This window comes from Ornithorhynchus anatinus, chromosome 7 (assembly GCF_004115215.2).
Source record: "Ornithorhynchus anatinus isolate Pmale09 chromosome 7, mOrnAna1.pri.v4, whole genome shotgun sequence".
NCBI lineage: Eukaryota > Metazoa > Chordata > Mammalia > Monotremata > Ornithorhynchidae > Ornithorhynchus > Ornithorhynchus anatinus.
The window spans coordinates 68,749,775-68,771,206 of NC_041734.1; the positions used below are offsets into that span (position 1 = coordinate 68,749,775).

Here is a 21,432-nt window from a genome sequence, read left to right on the forward strand (position 1 = left end):
TATTTGTGAAGCGCTTACTAGGTGCCGAGCACCATTCTAAGCACTGGGTTGGATACAAGGTAATCAGGTTATCCCACTTGGGACTCACAGTCTTAATCCCCATTTTACAGAAGTAACTGAGGCACAGAGAAGTGAAGTGGCTTGCCAAAGGTCACATAGACAAGTGGCAGAACCAGGATTATGAGAACCAGCACTTGGGTGCTGCAAAAATTCTGGCACTTTTTTTTTAATAATAATAATAATGATGGTATTTAAGCGCTTACTGTGTGCAGAGCACTAGTACTTATTAAGCACTGTCGAGCCCTGCACTAAGCACTGGGGTACATACAAGATATTCAGGTTGGACACAGTCCCTGTTCCCATGGGGCTCCCAGTAAATAGGGAAATAGGGGAAGGAGATGAGAAATTAGTCGGGGAAGGCCTCCGGCAGGAGATGTGACTTCAGCAGCATCTTGAAGAAATCTGGTAGATGTAAAGGAGGAGTAGGAGGAGGAAGTTTCTAATCTGAAGAGAAGACTTGAGCAAGGGGTCGGCAGGGACAGGAACAGGGAGGCACAGGAGTTTGAGGTTCCCGAGGGGCCGAGACTGTGTCTAGTTCTCACCTGGGTATCTTCATGCAATGCCCCGTACACAGGGACTGCTTACTGAATACTATTATTTGTGGTCCTCTTGAGAGGAAGGAAGCAGAAGGGTTGAGGTAGAGCGAGGAAGGTATGAGGATAAGTAGGTAGACGAATGCTTATTGAGCGTTTTAGGTCAATGTTCAGGAGTTTCTGCTTGATTTGGAACATCCGGGTAAAGATCCCTTGTAGGCAGCAGGAGAGTTGAGATGGCAGAGGAGAGGTCGGGATTAGTGAGGCAATAATCGTAGCAGTTGTTTACTTTGTGTCTAGCATTGTATTAAGCGCTAGGGTAAATATAAGATAATCATTTGGAACACCGGTCCTCTCCCACGTGGGGCTCAGAGTCTAAATTGGAGGAAGGACACAAATTTAATCCCCACTTTACAGATAATCGACTGTGTAACAGTGGATGACTGAGCGCCACAAAGTAGTGACTATAGATTAAGAATAGAAGGGGACCCAGAAGAGAGCAGTAAGGGGCACCCACAGTTAGGTTGTACTCGCCCAAGTACTTTGTACAGTGCTCTGCACACAGTAAGCCCTCAATAAATACCACTGATTGATTGATAGAGAGTGATAGGGAAAAGGAAACTAAGAAGGATCAGTTTACATGGAGGAGGCGTACCAGGAGGGCTCTCGGAAAAACCAGGATTAGAAGGCAGCCAAGAGGACGAGGAGGATTAGGGAAAGCAGAATCCAGTAGGTACGGGATGGAGGAGGTCACTGGTGTCCTTGGAGAAATTATAAATTATTTTTATTAACGTCTGCCCTCCCCACCCCTCCCCTTTAGACTGTAAACTCATTATGGGCAGGGAACGTGTTTGCGAATTCTGTTGCACTCTCCCAAGTGCAGAGTACAGTGCTCTGCACATAGTACTTAATGATTATCATTGGTTGATTAATCAAGGCAGAGCTGGTGCTAGAGGAGCAAAATGTGTGGGCTGGATTGTAGTAGCGTGGCTCAGTGGAAAGAGCCCGGGCTTGGGAGTCAGAGGTCAATGGGTTCTAATCCCAGCTCTGCCGCTTGTCAGCTGTGTGACTTTGGGCAAGTCACTTCACTTCTCTGGGCCTCACTTCTCATCTGTAAAATGGGGATTAAGACTGTGAGCCCCATGTGGGACAACCTGATCACCTTGTATTCCCCACATTAGAACAGTGTGTTGCACATAGTAAGCGCTTAACAAATGCCATCATTATTATTATTGGTAGTAGTAGATCAGTGAGGCAAGGTTGGAGGAGGCGAGCTGTTTGAGTGCTCTAAAGCCGATGGTAAGAAGTTTGCTGTTTGATTGCAGAGGTGGATGGAAGTTCTTGAGGAGTGGGGAAACACAGGCAAGGTAGAAAAAATGATCTAGGCAGCAGAATGAAGTATGGACCGGAGTGGGGAGAGGCAGGGAGGTCAGTGAGGAGGCTGATGCCGTTGTCAAGCGGGGTTAGGATAAATGCAGTTTGGATGAAGAGGAAAGGGGGGGATTTTAGTGATGTTGTGAAGGTTGAATCGACAAGATTTGGTGACAGTTTGAGTGGGAGGGAGGAGTCGAGGATAATGCAAAGATTATGAGCTTGGAGGTGGGAAGGATGGGGCTGCTCTCTACAGGGATGACAAAGTCAAGGAGAAGACAGGGTTGAGGTCGGAAGATGAGGTTTTGTTTTAGGCATGATAAGTTTGAAATACTGGCAGGGCATCCAAGTAGAGATGTCCTAGAGGCAGGAGCAAATATGAGACTGCCGAGAGGAGAGATCTCGGGCTGGAGATGTAGATTTAGAAATCATCTGCATAGAGGTGGTAGTTGAAGCCATGGGAGTAAATGAGTTCTCCAAGGGAATGGGTGTAGAGGAGAATAGAAAGGGACCCAGAACTGAACCTGGAGGGATACCCATAATTAGAGGGTGGGAAGCAGAAGAGGAGTCTGCAAAAGAGACTGAGAATGAAGGGCCAGAAAGATAAGAGGAGAACCAGGAAAGGACAGTGTCCGTGAAGCCAAGATTAGATCACGTTTCCAGGAGAAGGAGGTGGTCGACATGGTTGGAGGCAGCTAAGAGGTTGAGGGGGATTAGGATGAAGTAGAGGCCGTTGGATATGGCAAAAAGGAGATCTTTGGTGACCTTCAAGAAGACGGTTTTGGTGGAGTGAAGGGGGAGGAAATGAGATTGGAGGGGATCAAGGAGGGAATTGGAGGAGAGGAAGTGGAGGCAGTGGGTGTAGACAACTCAAGGAGTTTGGAGAGAAATGATAGAAGGGAGATGGGGCGGTAACTGAAGGGAGCCATGAGGTCAAGGGAGGGTTTTGGGGGGATAGGGGAGACACGAGAAGGTCCGGTCTGATTATCTTGTATCTATCTCAGTGGTTTGCGGTGTTTGGTACAAAATTTGAGCTTAATATTATTATAAGGAAAGGGCATGGTTAAAAAACAACAACCTATTTCTTTGAAAAGTATCTTACCAGCTCTCGGTTATGAAAACCTCCCAGTTTTTACCAGCCACGCTCTTCCGAAACACATTTCCCCACACAACTTTCACGGGCATAGCTGTGAAGCCTTGAGACCCCTCTGCTAAAATGCTCTTGCAAGGCAGATCTTAAGTTTAATTGAATTAGCTTAGCCTTGTACCTTCAAAAGTAGCAGAACTCCAAAATGGTTTCTTCCACCTTCTCCACTGACCCAGACCCACCCTGCATCATCCCCCTCCCTTCCCCTTCCTGCCTCCCTTAGCCCCAGATTGGGCAAAGCAGCCTCCAGCGTGGACAGAGAAAGAGAGACCAGCCCGTCTACTGGATGTGCCCAGCCAGCGGGACCAGTTCCACCTTAAGAGGCCTGGGTTTGGAAAACCATGGACAGCCATAAGGTAATCTTGGTTTCACATTCTGCAGTTGGAGGACTCCTTGCTCTGTCCTACTCCCTCAGTGGCTAAGGCGAGGGTAGAAACCTCAGGTAGGCCTAGGAAGCCTACCATCTAGGATCGTTGGGCTCGGCTAAGCCCTGCAGAGCCTTCGGTCCCAGTGGGCACCTTCGGGGCCTGCCGAGCCAGGGCCGGGGTGGGAGGCTGCCAAGCCTTTGTGACATCACCTCCAGGTCCTGGGTTCCACATTCTACCGCAGGGTTCGGCTGGAGAAACCCTCCAGTGATTCAAAAACCTCATGAGGGTCAGAAGGAACCCATTGAAAATGGCTTAGGATGAGGTGAGGGGGTTGGATGGGAGGGATCCGTGAGAGTAGCTTCAGCCTCTTCCAGCCCTCCACCCCTATGGGACTTGAGACTCTGCCCTGGGAGGGACAGGATCCGCCCCGGGGGTCAAACCTACCATCCCCGGCCACCCGCCACCGGGGTCCTACAGGAGGGCTGACCGCCCCTCTGGCCCAGCGGAGATACGTCCATGGAGCCCTCACAGGGTGCTTCTGATACATGGCTGGTTTCTGGGCCCTTTGTGGGCCATGCCCGGGTGAGGATTTAGGCGGCTGAGGCTTGTGGTTCGGGGGTGCCTGCGTTGTGTGTTGCCACTGAGGCTCCGGGGGGCGGCTCCGCTCGGAAACTCACAACCACACCTGTTCCCTTGGCGAGATCATGGCCCGCGGCCTACTCAGTCGATTGTATTTATTAAGCGATGTGTGCAAGACTGTACTAAGCGCTTATGAGAGTACAATATGACAGACACATTCACTGCCCGCAATGAGCTTACAGTCTAGAGGAGGAGACAGACATTAATATAAGTAAATCAGTGATGGATATGTACTTGCCCATCTGCCAGTCAGTTGACCCTCACATCACAGCCGGGATTTTCAGCCTCAGTTTCTCTATGGGGGCTGCTGGGAGCCTCCCAGCTCCAGGTGACTAACTTGCCTGGAAATGGCTCAGTCAGGAACGGGGCCCCAACTTCCTCATCTCCCTTCTCATTCATTCATTCATTCATTCATTCATTCATTCATTCATTCATTCATTCATTCGCATTTACTGAGCTCTTACTATGTGCAGAGCACTGTACTAAGCACTTGGAATGTACAGTTCAGCAACAGATGGAGACAATCCCTGCCCAATGACAGGCTCACAGTCTAAATGGGGGAGACAGACAGCAAAGCAAAACAGAAGGCCTCCTGGAGGAGGTGAGCTCTCAGGAGGGCTTGGAAGATGGGAAGAGAGTTAGTTTGGCAGATGTGAGGAGGGAGGGCATTCCAGGACAGTGGTAGGACATGGGCCAGGGGTCGACGGCGGGATAGGAATGAACAGGAGAGAGTGTCTCCCCCTCTCCCAGCGCCTGCCTTTTGCCCCCAACCAATTCTGCAGTGTGGGAGAGAGGGACAGATAGAGGGAGGGAGGGAGACAGAGAGAGACAGACTCCTCCTTTGGAGGCAGATTCCTGGAAAAACATGCGGGCTCTGCCCTTTCCTGGACCAGAGCTACTAGCTGAAATCTGGTTCCAAAGGAATCTCTGGGACATTTCCCTGCCCAGAACAAGCACTCAGCTTGTCCTGCCCTGAACCCCTCCCGTTTCTCCCTCTCGTCCCCCTCTTCTGCCTGCTCCTCCTCTTCCCCTTCCAGGTCCAGGGCTGGGCCGGCTGGCCGGCTGGCTGCGGGGAGGGTTTCCAAGTGGCCAACACAACCGGCTTTACAGCCTGGCTTATCCAGCTTCCTACCTCACAGGACTTCTCCACCGACCGGCCCGGCCTGGCCCGGCCAGGACAGTCTGTTCCCAACCACACAACTGTGTGGCAAGCCGACTCTGCTCAGAGAGACTTTTCCAAACCCAAAGTTTCTCTGGCACTGGTCTCCTTGAGCCAATCTTGGTCAGGACAAACCTCCTCCCCAGAGAGTGAGGGCTGGGGAAAATACAAGAGAATCAGGTAGGATGCAGCCCCTGTCCCATATGGGGCTCACACTCTAAAGGGGAGGGGGAACAGATATGTTATTCCCAATTTACAGATGAGGAAACTGATGAACAGAAAAGTTAAATGACTTGCCCAAGGTCAGACAATAGGCAAATGGTAGAACAAAGATTAGAAACCGGGACCTCTGACTTCAAGGCCTAGGCTCTTATCACTAGACCTCCAGTGATAAGCCTTCAAGCAGAAACTCTTGACCATTAGCTTTAGAGCACTCAATCAGCTCTTTTCCTCCCACATGTCCACTCTCCTCTCCCAGGACACCTCAGCTCACACTCTTGTTCCTCTCAAGCTAACCTACTCATTGTGCCTTACTGTGATCTCACCAGCCACTGACCTCTTGTCTGTGCTCTCATCCCCACCTGGAAGTCCCGGCCTCTTCCTATTTCATGGAAAACAGGTTTCTCCCTCAAGACTCTTCTAAAATCACTTCTCCTCCAGGAAGCCTTCTCTGATTAATTTCTAATTTTCCCAGTGTATATCACCCCTAAAGCCACTTCAGCACTTCCACACCCCTTATGCATGTAAAGTACTCAGCCTCCCCTAGCACTATGCATATTTCTTATAAATCATATTATATTAGCATTAACTCTTGTACACATTCCCTTTTTCTCCTTCTGCCTGCCTGTAATTTATTTTAGAGGATGTCTATTCCGCTTAATAGTAAATTCCTTGAGGGCAGCGAGCATGTCTACTCATTTTATTGTGCTCTCCCAAGTGTTTTGTGCAGTGCTGTACATGCCGGGGAAACTCAGCACGTGCTACTGATTGATTGCTGGGATGCACAGTAAAAACCTTGCAAGGTCTTTTTGTTTGAACATTATGTATACTACAATTCCCAGGAGCACCTGCATGTCAGAGGGCAACTGAGCATGTGCAAAAATACAATTGCACATGCTGAAATTCCCAATCCCAAAAGTCAGGTTTGGTTTAGCCAAAGGAGTGACTCTTGAACTTGGACCAAGCTCTGAAATGTGATTCATTCAGAGCCTGGCAGGACAGATAAACATGTGGTTAATAAAAAAGAACATATGTATGTCTATCTATAAACATGTTCCCTTAACTAGATTCTATTACAACCCTGGCTAAATCCCTATAATAAAGTACACAATGGTGTTTCCCGTCATAAACAATAAATGATCCTCAATTCAGTCGTGAAGGCTTTGGAGCCTTCCTGGAGGAGGTGGGATTATAATAGGGCTTTGAAGGCGGGGAGGTCTGTCTGGTGGATTTTCATTCACTCATTCAATCGTATTTATTGAGCCTTTACTCCACTCAGAGCAATTCTCCCGCCCCATTTTGGGTTGCCCTGACTTGCTCCCTTTGTTCTTCCCCGCTCCCAGCCCCACAGCACTTGTGAACATATCTTTGGTTTATTTATTTACAGTGATGTCTGTCTCCCCAGTTCTGGATTGTGGGCTGATTGTGGGCAAGAAATGTGTCTGTTTACCTTGGTATTGAACTCTCCCAAGTGTTTAGTACAGTGCTCTGCTCCCAGTAAGTGCTCAATAAATACAATCAAATGAATGAATATAGCAATAAACAGAAATATTCCCTCCCCACATCGAGTTTACAGTCCAAAGGGAGTTTCAGGCCCTGAAGACAACACGAGCAAGGGATCAGAGGAGGGCAGTGGTGGAGTAGGTGGTGGGCTTGGGAGAAAAATAAATAGAGCCAGAAGGGAGAGTAGCGGGTGAGGAGAGAAAAAAAGTAAGCTGGAGAGAAAGGTTGGGGAGAGTCTTAAAGCCTATGATAAAGAGCCTTTATTTGATAAAGAGGGAGAGGGGCAAACATCTGTGGGTTCTGAGGGGAGGAAATATGTCCAGAACAATATTTCGGGAAGATTGAACGGGGCAGCAGAGTGGAGCAGGACTGAATGGGAAAGCTCCTTGTTGGAAGGGAACATGTTTACCAACTTTTACATTGTACTTTTCAAAGCACTTAGTATAGTGTTTGGCACACATTAGGCACTCAATGAATAGGATTGATTGACTGATTGATTGACTGGAGACTAGTGAAGAGGAGGATACAATAGTCCACTGAGTGCTTGAACTTTTATAGTACCTTAATGAGGGTTCCTGCTTGGGATTTGGGTGTGAAGGGCTCATAACTTTCTTTCTCAATGCACTCAGGGTCTTTGGGGATGAAGACTGGCCTGGAAGGAGAGCTACCTGGACCCATCATACCCAAACTCCAAATGGGGACACTCCTACGGGGTTGAAGCACTCATCGTATCTCTACCAGACTATTGTATCTGTTTCTCCACTGGTCTCCCTGCCTCCAGCCTCCCTCCCCTTCAGTCCATTCTTCACCAAGCTCCAAGCAGATGTTTGCCAGGCTGATGGAGGCAAGAGGCAGAACGGCCGGGGTTGAGGGGGAGGTCCAGGGTACCACCAGCTGAAGGCTGATTAAGGTCACGCCTGACGGGATCATAGCAACAGGGAGGTCTGGGACTGGAGAAGCCAGTGGCAAGCAGGTCAGCGAGGGGGAGCTGGGATTCACAGATTCAGTGCCTTCGGTGGGCCTCAGTTTCTCCCCCTGAAAAGCTGCTATTGTGGAGCAATCCTGGTGGCTTCCATTCCCCAACTGGCCTGTCCCTTTGCTTTATGGTTTGCGGGGGGTTTCTTTGTAACCGGGAGGGAGGAAAGATGCTGGGGGTCCCCGTGACCCACATTGGGGCCCTTTATTCTCTTTTTGGGGGGGAAGGGGAGAGAAGGCAGCTTCCCCAGCCTCCCAACCTCCGCTGGGGGGTGGGGGGAGGGGGGCAGGTCGGGGGAACCGGGCTCAGGTGGGCCCAACCCCAGGTGGCCCGGAGGAGAAGCCTGGCAGGGGTCCCTGCCCGAGCCCCGGGGAGCCCCGGGGAGCCCCGGGGAGCCCCTGGAGCCGGACGAGGCGGGGGGAGTGTCGGCTGTGAAACCCGATGCCTCACCCCGCGGGGGCGGGCGGGGCCGGGAAGGGGAGCGGGAGCGGGAGCGGGAGCGGGAGCGGGCGGCGTCGTCCCTCGGTGCGGGCGGCGGAGGCTGAGGCTGACAGCCCGCAGTGGCGGGGAGACCGACGCCCCCCGCCGCCGGGGCCGCCATGAACTCGGGCCGGAGGAAGGGCTTTATCCGGCAGGAAGTGAACAAGACGGCCTGGGACCTGCCCATGGTCTACGGGCCCCTGACCCCCGTGGGCAGCGGCGCCTACGGCTCCGTGTGGTGAGGAGGCGCGGGCCGGGGCCCGGGAGGCGGGGGGGGCACCGGCGTCCCAGGCCTGGGCTCTCCCCCGGGGCTGGACCGGCTCCCCGAGGGGGACCCCGGGGGCTGAGAAGAGGCTCCCCGAGGGGAGCCCCCGGGCCTGAGGAGAGGTTCACCGAGATGGGCCACCCGGCGCCGAGGAGAGGGGCTGAGGGGGCCTCCCGAGCCTGAGGAGAGGCTCCCCTGGCGGGGGGGTCTCCCGAGACTGAGGAGAGGGGCTGAGAGGCTCCCCGGGCCTGAGGAGAGGCTCCCCGGGGGGGACCCCGGGCCTGAGGAGAGTCTGGGGGGAGCCCTCCGGGCCTGAGGAGAGTCTGAGGGGCTCCCCGGGCCTGAGGAGAGGGGCTGAGGGGCTCCCCGGGCCTGAGGAGAGTATGGGGGACCCCCCGGGGCTGAGGAGAGTCTGGGGAGCCCCCCGGGCCTGAGGGGCTCCCTGGGGCTGAGGAGGGGCTGAGGAGAGTCTGGGGGCCTGAGGAGAGTCTGGGCGGCTGAGGAGAATCTGGGGGGCCCCCCGGGCCTGAGGAGAGGCTGAGGGGCTCCCCGGGCCTGAGGAGAGTCTGGGGGCCCTCCGGCTCTGAGGAGAGACTGAGGGTCTGAAGAGAGTCTGGGGAGCCCCCCGGGCCTGAGGAGAGACTCCCCGAGGGTCCCCCCGGGGGCTGAGGAGAGGGTCACCGAGGTCCCCCGGGGGCTGAGGGGAGTGTGAGGGACTCCCCGGGGCTGAGGGGAGTGTGAGGGACTCCCCGGGGCTGAGGAGAGGCTGGCTCCCCGAGGGGGCGGTGCGAGGCCCGGCCGGCAGTCTCGCGAGCGTGCGGCGCCGCCAGCGCCGAGGGGCCCGGCGGGCTTCGAGCCCACCAACTCCGCCAGCGCCGAGGAGGGACGGGGCCAAGGGACAGACCCGCACCTCAGCCGCACGCCTTAGCCTTAGCCTTCCGGCCCTACCGACCGGCCCGACCCGGGCCACGGCACCTCCCGGACAAACCTGGCGAGGAGATGGGCAGGGAGAGAGGGAAGGAAGGAAGGAAGGAAGGAAGGAAGGAAGGAAGGGAGGAAGGGAGGGAGGGAGGGGACCCGCCGGCGGAGCCACAATAGAACCCATGACCTTCTGACTCCTAGGCCCATGTTCTAGCCACTACTCAAACTATTGCTTTCTTTCATTTACGTTAATACCTGCCTCCCCTACTTGAGGGCAGGAAGCGAGTCTGCCCACTCCATGGTAGTCCATTTAGCAGCAGGTACATCAGTGTCTTCCATAGCCGGTGTCCAGCCCAGTCAGCGCCCGGCCTCAGTGTCCTGCACACTTTAGCCTGGATCTGGGTCAGCCCCTTGTCCACCCTCCACATCCTTATGGGGTAGGCAGCCCCCTGTTCCATTGTGCTCTCCCAAGTGCTTAGTACAGTGCTCTGCACCCAATTAGTACCCAATAAATACGATTTACTCGTGTTGGGTCAGCCTCTGTTGGAGCCAGTGGGCCTGGATTCATTCATTCCTTCAGTCGTATTTATTGAGCACTAACTGTGTGCAGAGCACTGTACTGAGAACCAGCGTGGCTCAGTGGGAAGAGGCCGGGCTTGGGAGTCAGAGGTCATGGATTCAAATTGTGGCTCAGCCCCTTGACAGCTGTGTGACTTTGGGCAAGTCACTTCACTTCCCTGGGCCTCAGTGACCTCATCTATAAAATAGGGATTAAGACTTTGCGCCCCACATGGGACAACCTGATCACCTTGTATCCTCTCCAGTGCTTAGAACAGTGCTTTGCAATCATCATCATTATTATTATTATTATTATTATTATTACTAAGCATGTGGAATGTACAATTCAGCAACAGATAGAGACAATCCCTGCCCAACAACGGGCTCAGAGTCTCAAAGTGGGAGACAGGCAGCGAAACAAAACAAGTAGGCAGCAGTCAGGCCTGGATCCACTCTCGGTCTCCTTAGCTCCTTTTGACCCTGACTTTAATAATAATAATAATAATAAAAATAATAATGTTGGTATTTGTTAAGCGCTTGCTAAGTGCAGAGCACTGTTCTAAGCGCTGTGGTAGATAAAGGGGAATGAGGTTGCCCCACGTGAGGCTCACAGTCTTCATCCCCATTTTACAGATGAGGGAACTGAGGCACAAAGAAGTGAAGTGACTTGCCCGCAGTCACACAGCTGACAAGGGGCAGAGTCGGGATTCAAAGCCATGACCTCTGACTCCCAAGCCTGGGCTCTTTCCACTGAGCCACGCTGCTTCTTTACCAGGTTTATGTCAGCTCTGCAGCCCTAAGCCTGCACCGGGTCCAGATTGGGACTGGAAAGGGTCTCCCTCGTTCCATTCATTCATTCAGTCATATTTATTGAGTGCTTTCTAAGTGCAGAGTGCTGTATTAAGCGCTTGGGAAAGTACAACACAACAATAAACAGTGATATTCCCTGCCCACAAGGAGCTCAGCCTGTTGGGGTGGGGAGACAAGATATCAATACAAATAAATAAAATTACAGATGTGTACATAAGTGCTGTGGGGCTGGGAGGGGGGAAGGGCAAAGAGAGCAAGTCACAGCGACACAGAAGATAGTGGGAGATGAGGATAAGTGGGGCTTAGTCTGGGAAGGCCTCTTGGAGGAGATATGCCTTCAATAAGGCTTTGAAGGGAGAGGAGTCATTGTCAGATTTGAGAAGGGAGGGTGTTCCAGGCCAGAGAAAGGACATAGGCTAGGGTCGGTGGTGAGACACGCAAGATTGAGGCACAGTGAGGTTAGCACTAGAGGAGCAAAGTATGAGATCAGGGTAGTAGAAGGAGAGAAGCCAGATGAGGTAGGCGGAAGCAAGGTGATGGAATGCCTTAAAGCCAATGGTGAGGAGTTTTTATTTGATTTGGAGGTGGATGGGCAACCACTGGAGTTTTTTGAGGAAGAAGGTGACCAGAACTGAGCAATTTATGGCAGCAAGGTGGGCATTAAGTTTTCAGAAACTGCTGTGCGTGAGTCAGGAGCTGGTGACCAGTCAGCATCTCCGTCTGCTAAAACCACCTGAAAACTAGGTTTTCGTTTTAATTTAAACTGAACCATCTGGTTTTTAGTTGGTCTTTCTGGGAGAGTTGTGGGGCTGCCAAAGGGGTATCTTGAAGGCCACCCTTCCAAAAACCCACTTCTTATAGGAGGTGTTTGCCAACTAATTTCCACCACCCTGGACATATCGTCCCCACAGCTATGTATTTATGTATATCCTGATTTAGATATTCTGTATATTCATTGTTCCATACTCACGCTGTTAAAGCAGTTGAATCCATATTTTTTCCTCCTGCTCCCATTCCATGTGTACACTTAAATGTATGCCTGTCTCCTCTGTTGGATTGTAAATTCCTCAATGGCAGGGACTACGTCTTCTACTTTTATTGTAGTCTTCCACGTGTCGAGCACAGGTCTTTGCCCTTTATAGGGATTCGGTAAATATTATTGAATAAATGAAGCTAAGCTAAAATGGGGAACCTAGAGGAAGAAGTGACAGAGGAGCTGAACTACTCAAGCACAAGGAGTCAGGTTTCTCACCTGATTTACTGCTTCTTAATCAATCAGTGGAATTTATTGCACGCTTAGCGGGTGTAGAGCACTGTACTAAGGGCTTGGGAAAGTACAATACAATGGAGTTGGCAGACCTGCTTCCTGCCTTCAAGTAGGGGAGACAGGTATTAACATAAATTAAAGAAAGCAATAGAGTTTAAGTAGTGGGTAGAATATGGGCCTAGGAGTCATGGGTCCTGGGTTCTGTTCTGGCTCCGCCGCTTATCTGCTGTGTGACTTTGGATAAGTCAGGCTCAGTGGAAAGAGCCCGGGCTTGGGAGTCAGAGGTCATGGGCTTGAATTCCCACGCTGCCACTTGTCAGCTGTGTGACTGTGGGCAAGTCATTTAACTTCTCTGGGCCTCAGTTACCTCATCTGTAAAATGGGGATTAAAACTGTGAGCCCCACGTGGGACAGCCTGATCACCCTGCATCTACCCCAGCGCTTAGAACAGTGCTCTGCACATAGTAAGCACTTAACAAATACCAACATTATTATTATTCTCTGGGACTCAGTTATCTCATCTGGAAAAAGGGGATTGAGACTGTGAGCCCCATGTGGGATAGGGACTGTATCCAACCCGATTTGTTTGTATCCATCCCAGCACTCAGTACAGTGTATAGCATTCATTCATTCACTCAATAGTATTTATTGAGCGCTTACTATGTGCAGAGCACTGTACTAAGCGCTTGGAATATACAATTCGGCAACAGATAGAGACAATCCCTGCCCAATGATGGGCTCATAGTAAGCCTTAACAAATACAATTGTTATTATTATTGAGCACTTACTATGTGCCGAGCACTGTGCTAAATTCTTAAGAGAATAAAATGTAACAGAATTAGCAGAAATATCCCCTGCCCATAACAAGCTCTGGGCATAAATGCTGTGGGGTTGGGAACGGGGTGAGTAGAGACCCAAGGGAATAGGTGCTTCAGAAGAGAGGGTAACTTGGGTGGGAAGATGAGAGGTTAGTCAGCGAAGGCTACTTGGAGGAGGTAGAAGTTTAGGATTAGGGCTGTGAAGAGCCTTCCTTGAGCTTCCGGGGACTGGGTTTCCCGTCACCTCTTCCACTGCAGTTCCTACCACCCCCTGTTATTGACAGGATTGTTACATGAGTCACTGTTGATCATCAATAACAGAGCTGTTTTGGAGGAGGCCAGTTCTGGGACAGGTGACTGAGGTCACCAGGAATGCCTAAGGATTCCTGTGCCATCTCCACAGCTCAGCTATCAATTCGAAGACCGGGGAGAAGGTGGCTATCAAGAAACTGAGCCGACCATTCCAGTCCGAGATCTTCGCCAAGAGGGCCTATCGGGAGCTGCTGCTGCTGAAGCACATGCAGCATGAGAATGTCAGTGTGGGGAGGGGGCTGGGAATTCACATGGGATGGGGGTCTGAGAAGGTGGGCAAGATGCCAAGAACCTAAGTAAGAGGTTGGCGGGAAAGCTAGAGAAGCAGTATGGCCTAGTGGATAGAGCTCAGACCCGGGAGTCAAAAAGACCTGATTACTAATTCTGGCTCCCCCACTTGTCTACTGGGTGACCTTGGACAAGTTACTTCACTTTTCTGTGCCTCATTTACGTCATTTGTAAAGAGGGGATTAGGATTGTGAGCCTCACTTGGGACATGGACTGAATCCAATCTGATTAGCTTGTATCTACCCCAGCCCTTAATACAGTGTCTGGCACATAGTAAATGTTTAACAAATACCATTAAAAAAAAAGCTTGCTCCAATACCCCTCTGATCAATCTGTTCACTCCCCCTAATCCTAAACCCATCAGGTCAAGAAGCCAGACCTGGGGGAGAGGGTTTAGTACAAGCTCTTAGTACAGGGCTCTGCACACAGTAAGTACTCAATAGGTACATGGATCGATTACACTGAGAAGCAGCATGGCCTAGTGGAAAGAGCAGGGGCTTGGGAGTCAGAGGACCTGGGTTCTGATACTGGCTCCAACACTTACCTGCTCTATGACCCTGGGCAAGTCACTTCACTTCTCTCAGTGCCTCAGTTCCCTCGTGGGGATTCAATACGTGTTCTCTCTCCTACTTAGACTTGTGGGGGACCTGATTATCTTATATCTACCTTAGTGCTTTATGTGGTACTTGGCACATACCGCTTAACAACTATTATTATTATCATCTAACTGGGGAGTTGTTCCTGGCTCTTACTCCTAAGATGGGAGGAGAATCTCCTTTGGGTTCTTCTCCCTGACTATGCCCTACTAAGGTCACAGCCCAACTCCAGCCATTGTGGAAGCAGGAGAGATATTCTGCTGGGTTTTTGGGAGGGAATATTCCCAGCTCTGACCAATTATGACCTCCTGCCTCTGTCTCTCCCATAGGTGATTGGGCTGCTGGATGTCTTCACCTCGGCCACTTCGCTACACAACTTTCAGGATTTGTGAGTCTGAAATGGATCATGCTGTCCCCACCTAGAGCCCAAGTTACTGAGCTGGGAGGAGGGGGCGGGGTCTGGCAGACAAGACCCACTGAGGGAGGCAGCCTCTGGCATTCCTGCCCTGGCACTGAGAGAGGGCCTGTATACCCCATATGCACAGTGGAGCTCGGGGTTCTGTGGAAGAATGACTGTGAGTGAGGAAGGGCCTGTAAGATGGGAAAGGGGCAGAAAAAGATCAGGTGAAGGAGTTCAGGGCCCTGGGCAAAGATCAGGGCAGTATATTAACATGGACTTGTAAATAAGCACAGTACACTTACCAGTCCCCAACTCACCTACCCTCTCCCCACCCCGGGGAGATGGCACTGGAGTCGAAAGAATAAAATCAGCATCTTTCCTCCTGGCTCGAGATACACTGCAGTACTTGCTTAGGGCCTAGAGGTGAGGGCTATTTCCAGCATTTCCGGGGCTCGGCTCATCTGAGTTTCTGTATGACTGTGTGCTTGTATCTTCACTTCCTTGTGCTACTGAAAATTGCTGAGGTGGTTACCTCAGAAAAACCCTAGCCTCCATGCTATTGGCTTTTCCATCTCCCTCGGTCTGCGCAGTAGTACGGGTTCCGTTTATATGGTTTCTTTGGCCTGGCAGTGTTTACTGCCGGAAAGGAAAATGATTAAATGCTTCTGATAAGGTGAAATTTCTCAAAACCAAACAAGATACTGTGGTAATGGATCCTATGTTTCTACATCTGTGTGGGTATTCCCTTATAGGCACGGGTCTTTTTCCCTCCTCTAGACTAATTCTCGTTGTAGGCAGGGAACGTGTCTACCAACTCTGTTATATTGTACTCTCCCAAGTGCCATGCAGTGCTCAATCAATACGATTGATTGATTGATTGATTGGGAGTGACAGGACTGGAAAGTTCCCACTTAAACTGCCATGAGTGTAAGCTCACTGTGGGCAGGGAACCTGTGTACCAACTCTGTTGTATTGTCCTCTAACAAGCACTTAGTACAGTGCCCTGCACACAGTAAGTGCTCAGTAAATACCATTGCTTGATTGTTGAGTGGCGAGTGGGTATCCAGTCCCTTTTGCTTTTACTCGTACTTCTCCACTGTTGATGTCAGATAAATCCTCTGGGCCACCAGTCAAGTCCCAGAATCTATTTTCAATTGGGCGCCCCCCGGCCCTGTCTGGCTCTGTGGTTCCAGGGTGGTTACTGCACCCTGACAGGTGACTCCTCCTCCTTTCCTGTCCCCCCGCTTCCGTTGCCACGTCTGGCCAAGGCGGGGACGGCCGAGGCTCTGAGGCTCAGGAGTCTCTTGCTCTACTCTCCAGCTACCTGGTGATGCCCTTCATGCAGACTGACCTGCAGAAGATCATGGGGATGGAGTTCAGTGAGGACAAGATCCAGTACCTTGTCTACCAGATGCTGAAAGGGCTTAAGGTGGGTGTGGGCTTGTAGGGACGGGACTCGTGGCTCCCCTGACGGCCATTCTTTCTTGAAGACAGGCCACAGGCTCCGATGGTTGGAAATGGGCTAAGGATGGGGATCCTGGCCTGGAGCTTGCGGCTTTTCCCTTTTCTTGCCGAGACGAGTCGAGGCTGGCTCAGGCCTTATCTTTCTTTCTCTCTCATTTCAGTACATCCACTCGGCTGGGGTCATTCACAGGGTAAGTGCCTGGCCTGCCACCAGCTCCTCCTCCCTTCTGAAACCCTTCTTTCCCACGTCTCTTGGGTATTGCAGTAAGGAGGGGTTGGAACAAAAAGAAGAGGGAGCAAGGAGAGTGGCCTGGGGAATCCCCAGAAGGGCTGGGTTTGGGCGCTTCTGATGAGCGATGGTCGAGGAGCAGGCTTGGGGAAGCCAAAGCCACTCCTCTGTCATTCATTCATTCAGTCGTATTTATTGAGTGCTTAGAGTTTGGAGACTTTCCTGAACCAGGTTTCCCAAGCTGGTACTTCAGAGGCCTCATGACCTGAGAGATCCAGGCTACACTTCCAGGCCTCTCCTTGCATCCTTCAGGCCTCTGGGCTTGCTCTGGGCAGCAGCGGCCCCCTCATAATAATAATAATTGTGATTTTTTTAAGCACTTCCTATGTGCCAGGCACTGTTCTAAGCCCTGGGGTAGATACAAGCAAATTGGGTTGGACACAGTCCCTGTCCCAAACGGGGTTCATAGTCTTAACCGCCATTTTACAGGTGAGGTAACCGAGGCACAGAGGAGAGAAGTGACTGACCCATGGTCACACAGCAGACAAGTGGTAGAGCCAGTATTAGAACCCAAGTCTGCCTGAGTCCCAGGTCTGTGTTCTATTCACCAGGCCACACTGCTTCTCTGGCTCATTCTGTCACCAGTACAGAGAAGAGAAGGTGGATGTTAGGGTGCAGGTTGGCCTGGAAAAGCCTATTAGGGGTGCTCTTCAGCCCTGGCTGGCTGGTAGTCCTGGGCTCAGGCTAGAATTCTGCAGCCCGGCCTAAGCCTGGGAGCCTTCTCTGGGATTGAGAAATGGGCTCTGTCACTGCCCCTTGGTGTCAAGGGGGTTGGTGATCCCTGAAGGCGCACACGTGACTCCAAACAGGAAGAGGCCCAAATGGGGAGGCATAGAACTTCCTTCCCACTCCTAGCCTGCCGTTTTGTGGGCCAGAAGGCTCACATCCAAGCTGGTCTCCAACTGATCCAAGGGGTAGCCGAGGCACAGCCAAATGGAAGTTCCTAATACATCTAGACGCAGAAGCTGTGACTTTGAGCTTCCAACCCCTGGATCCAGCTGCCTCCCGCAGTCTGGGGGCTGCTGAAGCCTTAAGGGTGGCTGAGGAGGGTGGGGTCAGGAGCATTTCCCTAGGACTATCGGTGCCTCCAGGCCCTGGAGGGAAAGGTGGTGTTTTGAGGAGGAGGCCCTAGACTGGAGAACAAGTTTGGGGAGACAGACTCAGCTCAGCTGCCTGACTACCCTCTTCTTGCTTAACAGGACCTGAAGCCGGGAAACTTGGCTGTGAATGAGGACTGTGAACTCAAGGTGAATGCGGTTGGGGCTGGCAGTGGAGAGGGTCAAGAAAATGTGTCTCAAGGCATGGCTTAGGGTTGGGTTGTAGGCTCTGGCCCTGCAGAGTGTGGGAGGGGGTGCTCTGAGGTAGTAGTCTCTGTGGCGGGGAGCTCTCTGGCTAGGTTTCTAGTAAGAGCCTTGTCCCTACTGGTTTGTGGGGATCACAAAGCCCCTAGGCCCGGTTTGGGGTATGGGGGGGAATAGGGGAGTGTTTGGCTCCTTCCAAGTCCAGGATGCTGGGAATGCAGGACTCGGTGAAGTTATCAGTGTTAGGTATCAAACTGTGAGGTCCCGATGGCAGGCTCTCCTGGGCTGTCCAGCCTGGCACCAGCACATTTGGTGCTTGAGATCATGGGCAGGGAATGTGTCTGTTTGTTGTTATATTATACACTTCCAAGTGCTTAGTACAGTGCTCTGCACACCGTAAGTGCTCAGTAAATACAGCTGACGACTGCCCGTTGCTCCCCTTGCACCCAAACCTGGACCGTAAGATTCCTCCAGACTGGGATCTGGACTGGAGATGCCTGGTTGGGCTCTTCTTGAGGACCGGGAGAGTTTCTCTTGGGGAGTTCCTTCCTCAAATTGGGATGGTTGTCGGGGGCGGTCTCTTTCTCTTTCCTTTGAGCCACAGATCCTGGATTTTGGGCTGGCCCGGCACGCAGACTCTGAGATGACGGGCTACGTGGTGACCCGCTGGTACCGGGCTCCAGAGGTGATCCTCAGCTGGATGCACTACAACAAGACAGGTCTGTGGGCCATTCCCCTGCAACCAGACACACACAGGGAAGGGGGGAGGAAAGGGTCTCCTCTTCCTCAGCCACAGGGAGGAGGGCAGCTAGGGTGACTGTGATGGTGACCTGGACTAGTGTCATGAGTGTGTGAATAGATACACTCCTCTCCCATCTCCATTCCCTCCTCCCTCAGACCCTTCTCCATTTCTCCCCCAACAGTGGACATCTGGTCCGTCGGCTGCATCATGGCCGAGATGATAACGGGGAAAACGCTATTTAAGGGAAAAGACTGTATCCTTCTCCATGCCAAGAAAGCCAGCCGCAATGTGACCCTGGAGACTTCTTCGTCAATGGGAGGGAGCTCAGAAGCCGGGGAAGAGCTCAAAGGATGGAGTGGTGGGAGGCTGAGAGTGTGATCTTGGGTGGGGGTCCCTGGATGGAGAAGCAACATAAGCCTTAACCCAGTCAGCCAGACCTGGACCAGCTGACCCAGATCCTAAAAGTGACTGGGGTTCCGGGAGCCGAGTTTGTGCAGAAGCTGCAGGACAAAGCGGTGAGACACTGGCCAAGACCTGGTTGCCCAAAAGGCCAGTGCAGAAAGCCGCTGGATTTGGTGACAGAGTCTGCAGGCTGCAGCATCTGTCCCTGGGGCCACAGTTTGGAAACCACAAAATCAAGTTATTCTTGGTGGCTGGACTGTCTCTGCCTTCCTCCTTCTCATCCTTTTCCCTCGCCAAGTGGCGCTTACAACTCTGCACCTGAGGGCTGGTGAGGAGGCGGCCAGAGTCCTGGGTTCTCTTTCTTGCTCTGCCAATGACCGACTCACTGGGTCAACCCTTGCTCCTCCTGGTGTCCCGGCCTCCTGCTTGCTGGGGCGATCTGAAAGAGCGAGCGAGAGAGGTTAGTGCGTAATATTGGGCCAGGGACGAACCCTGGGGATTTGGGGTGTGTGGGCTCTGAGCTTTCTCCACTTCGCTGTCTCTATTCCAGGCCAAATCCTACATCCAGGCCCTGCCTCGGAGTCCCAAGAAGGATTTCTCGCAGCTCTTCCCCCAGGCCAGTCCCCAAGGTATTTCTGTATTTTCCTGGCCATATTTCTCCATGGTTGAATAGATGCCTGAAAAGGTTGAAGCAAGGTCAAAGCCTTACAGGGGTAGACCATCTCTGGCTCTTTGACCCAAGAGAGCTGATCTCTTAAAGGCTAGCTGGTCCTCTTCTATTGCCGTCTCTTTGGGTCCTGAGCCTCGGGAGTAGAGAGAGGTTTTAAGGTTGGAAGAAGCTGAGTCACATGGTCTTGGCACTACCCGTTCTGGGCACAGGGTTCTGGCACTGTGTCCCGAGGCGCTGGACTGTCTGTTTGACTTCAGACTCTCTCATCCTGCAGCGGCCGACCTTCTGGAGAAGATGCTGGAGCTGGATGTGGAGAAGCGGCTGACCGCCACCCAGGCTCTGGCCCACCCTTTCTTTGACCAGTTCCGGGATCCGGAGGAGGAGACAGAGGCCCAGCACCCATTTGATGACTCCCTGGAGCACGAAAAGCTCACAGTGGAGGAGTGGAAGAGTAAGCACTGTGGTCCTAGAGGCCGGCAGACCCTGTCCCACACCTGAGCACTGAGTCCCTTTCCAGATGGAGCTCATTGGTCCCTTTTGGATCCGGTTCGCTTCTCTGACCACCTCCCACATTGCTCCTAGTCTTGAGGGTCTTCTCAGTCCTTGTGATCAGAGTAGCTATCGGGGCTTTCTCCAGAGCTCTCCGGCAGCCACTGTGGGGAGATCATTCTGGTCTCACCCAGAATGGGCATTTCTTTACATAATTACATGCTTTGCCTTCACACCTACATTCTCCCCTCTGACCTGCCCCTCCACCCTCTACAATATCGCCCTTGGGAACCCTTATTTTACCTCCTCGGCCGTGGTCCCTTTCTCACTTTAAATGCGTTCATCCTAGGAGTGCCCCGGGCCCTGTACACCTCTCTAAGGGTGCCTTAGAATCACCGCCGTTTATTCTCGGCGCCCTGATGTTCCTTTAAAGCTTCTCCCTCCCTTGGTTAGGTCACATCTACAAGGAGATCACAAGCTTCAGCCCCATTGTCCGGAACGACTCCAAGAGGCGGAGCGGCATGAAACTAGCGACCAGCCCAGCCAGTTCTGGGACTTGACTGACTGCTGAGGGGACCGTGAGGAGGCCACAGATCACAGACGGGATCTAGGCACTGATTGCTATCGGTGTCTGCTAAAGTGACCCTTGGGCATAAAGAGCAAGGCACCGGTGGAGGGGAACTGGGTTCCTTTCTTGAGGAGGGGACAGCTTTGGAGCGAGGAGGTGCTCTGCAAGACTCGATGCCGTTATCTCTGTTGGACAGTGAAATGGCTTCTCATTAAAGACCCCAAAATCCCCCACTCTTGGTGTTGACTCTCTTCCTTGCCTGGTGACCATAGAATGGGATCAGGCACTCTCAGAGATGATGGAGTGGAAGGGAGGGCAGGATCTTGGGTTTCTTGTCCCCAGTGGTTAGGTAGGGGCTATTGGGAAGGCAGCTGGGTGGCCGTTTTTTTGTTGCTGTTGTTTTTTATATGGTATTTGTTAAGTGCTAACCATGTGCAAGGCACTCTACTAAGTCCTGGGGTAGATATGAGGTTGGACACCCTCCCTGTCCCACATGGGGCTCACAATCTTAATCCCCATTTTACAGGTGAGAGAACTGAAGCACAGGAAGTGAAGTGACTTGCCCAAGGTCACAAAGCAGATAAGTGGCAGAGCTGAGATTAGAACCCAGGTCCTTCCGACTCCCAAATCCATGCTGTATCCACCAGGCCTTGCTACTTCTCTATCACTCTCAGGCCTTGTCTGAGTGCTTGGATTGGGTCACTGCCCCAGCTCTGAATTCCCTGAAGTCGGGGGGACATTGAAGAAACAATTCAGATCCAAAATGGGAATTCAGTATAATTGTGTTGTCAATCAGTGCTATTTATTGAGCACTTTC

General features: G+C 52.1%; 1 protein-coding gene and 1 long non-coding RNA gene across 5 annotated transcripts; both read left to right on the forward strand.

The window, feature by feature from the left end:
* Positions 1–3,715: 3,715 nt before the first annotated feature.
* On the forward strand, positions 3,716–7,766 carry LOC114813144. Its single transcript, XR_003760771.2, has 2 exons — positions 3,716–3,801; positions 7,629–7,766. It is a non-coding gene; the product is annotated as an uncharacterized LOC114813144 (long non-coding RNA).
* Positions 7,767–8,492: 726 nt separating this feature from the next.
* MAPK13 (mitogen-activated protein kinase 13) lies at positions 8,493–20,848 on the forward strand. Of its 4 annotated transcripts, none has more exons than XR_003760982.2 (12): positions 8,493–8,693; positions 13,498–13,627; positions 14,620–14,678; positions 16,011–16,119; positions 16,316–16,345; positions 17,643–17,690; positions 18,349–18,463; positions 18,668–18,739; positions 18,918–19,001; positions 19,439–19,517; positions 19,833–20,009; positions 20,501–20,848. XR_003760982.2 is itself a non-coding variant. In XM_001509487.5 (12 exons), exons 1-12 carry the CDS (start codon positions 8,575–8,577, stop codon positions 20,605–20,607), a joined length of 1,125 nt encoding a protein of 374 aa, XP_001509537.1. In that variant the 5' UTR covers positions 8,494–8,574; the 3' UTR covers positions 20,608–20,848. The 4 variants fall into 4 exon arrangements, 3 of the variants coding, with proteins under 3 accessions (XP_007670063.1, XP_028925300.1, XP_001509537.1); XM_001509487.5 differs by having other exon boundaries at positions 8,494–8,693; positions 18,922–19,001; XM_007671873.4 differs by lacking the exon at positions 16,316–16,345 and having other exon boundaries at positions 18,922–19,001.
* The last annotated feature ends 584 nt before the right edge of the window (positions 20,849–21,432 follow it).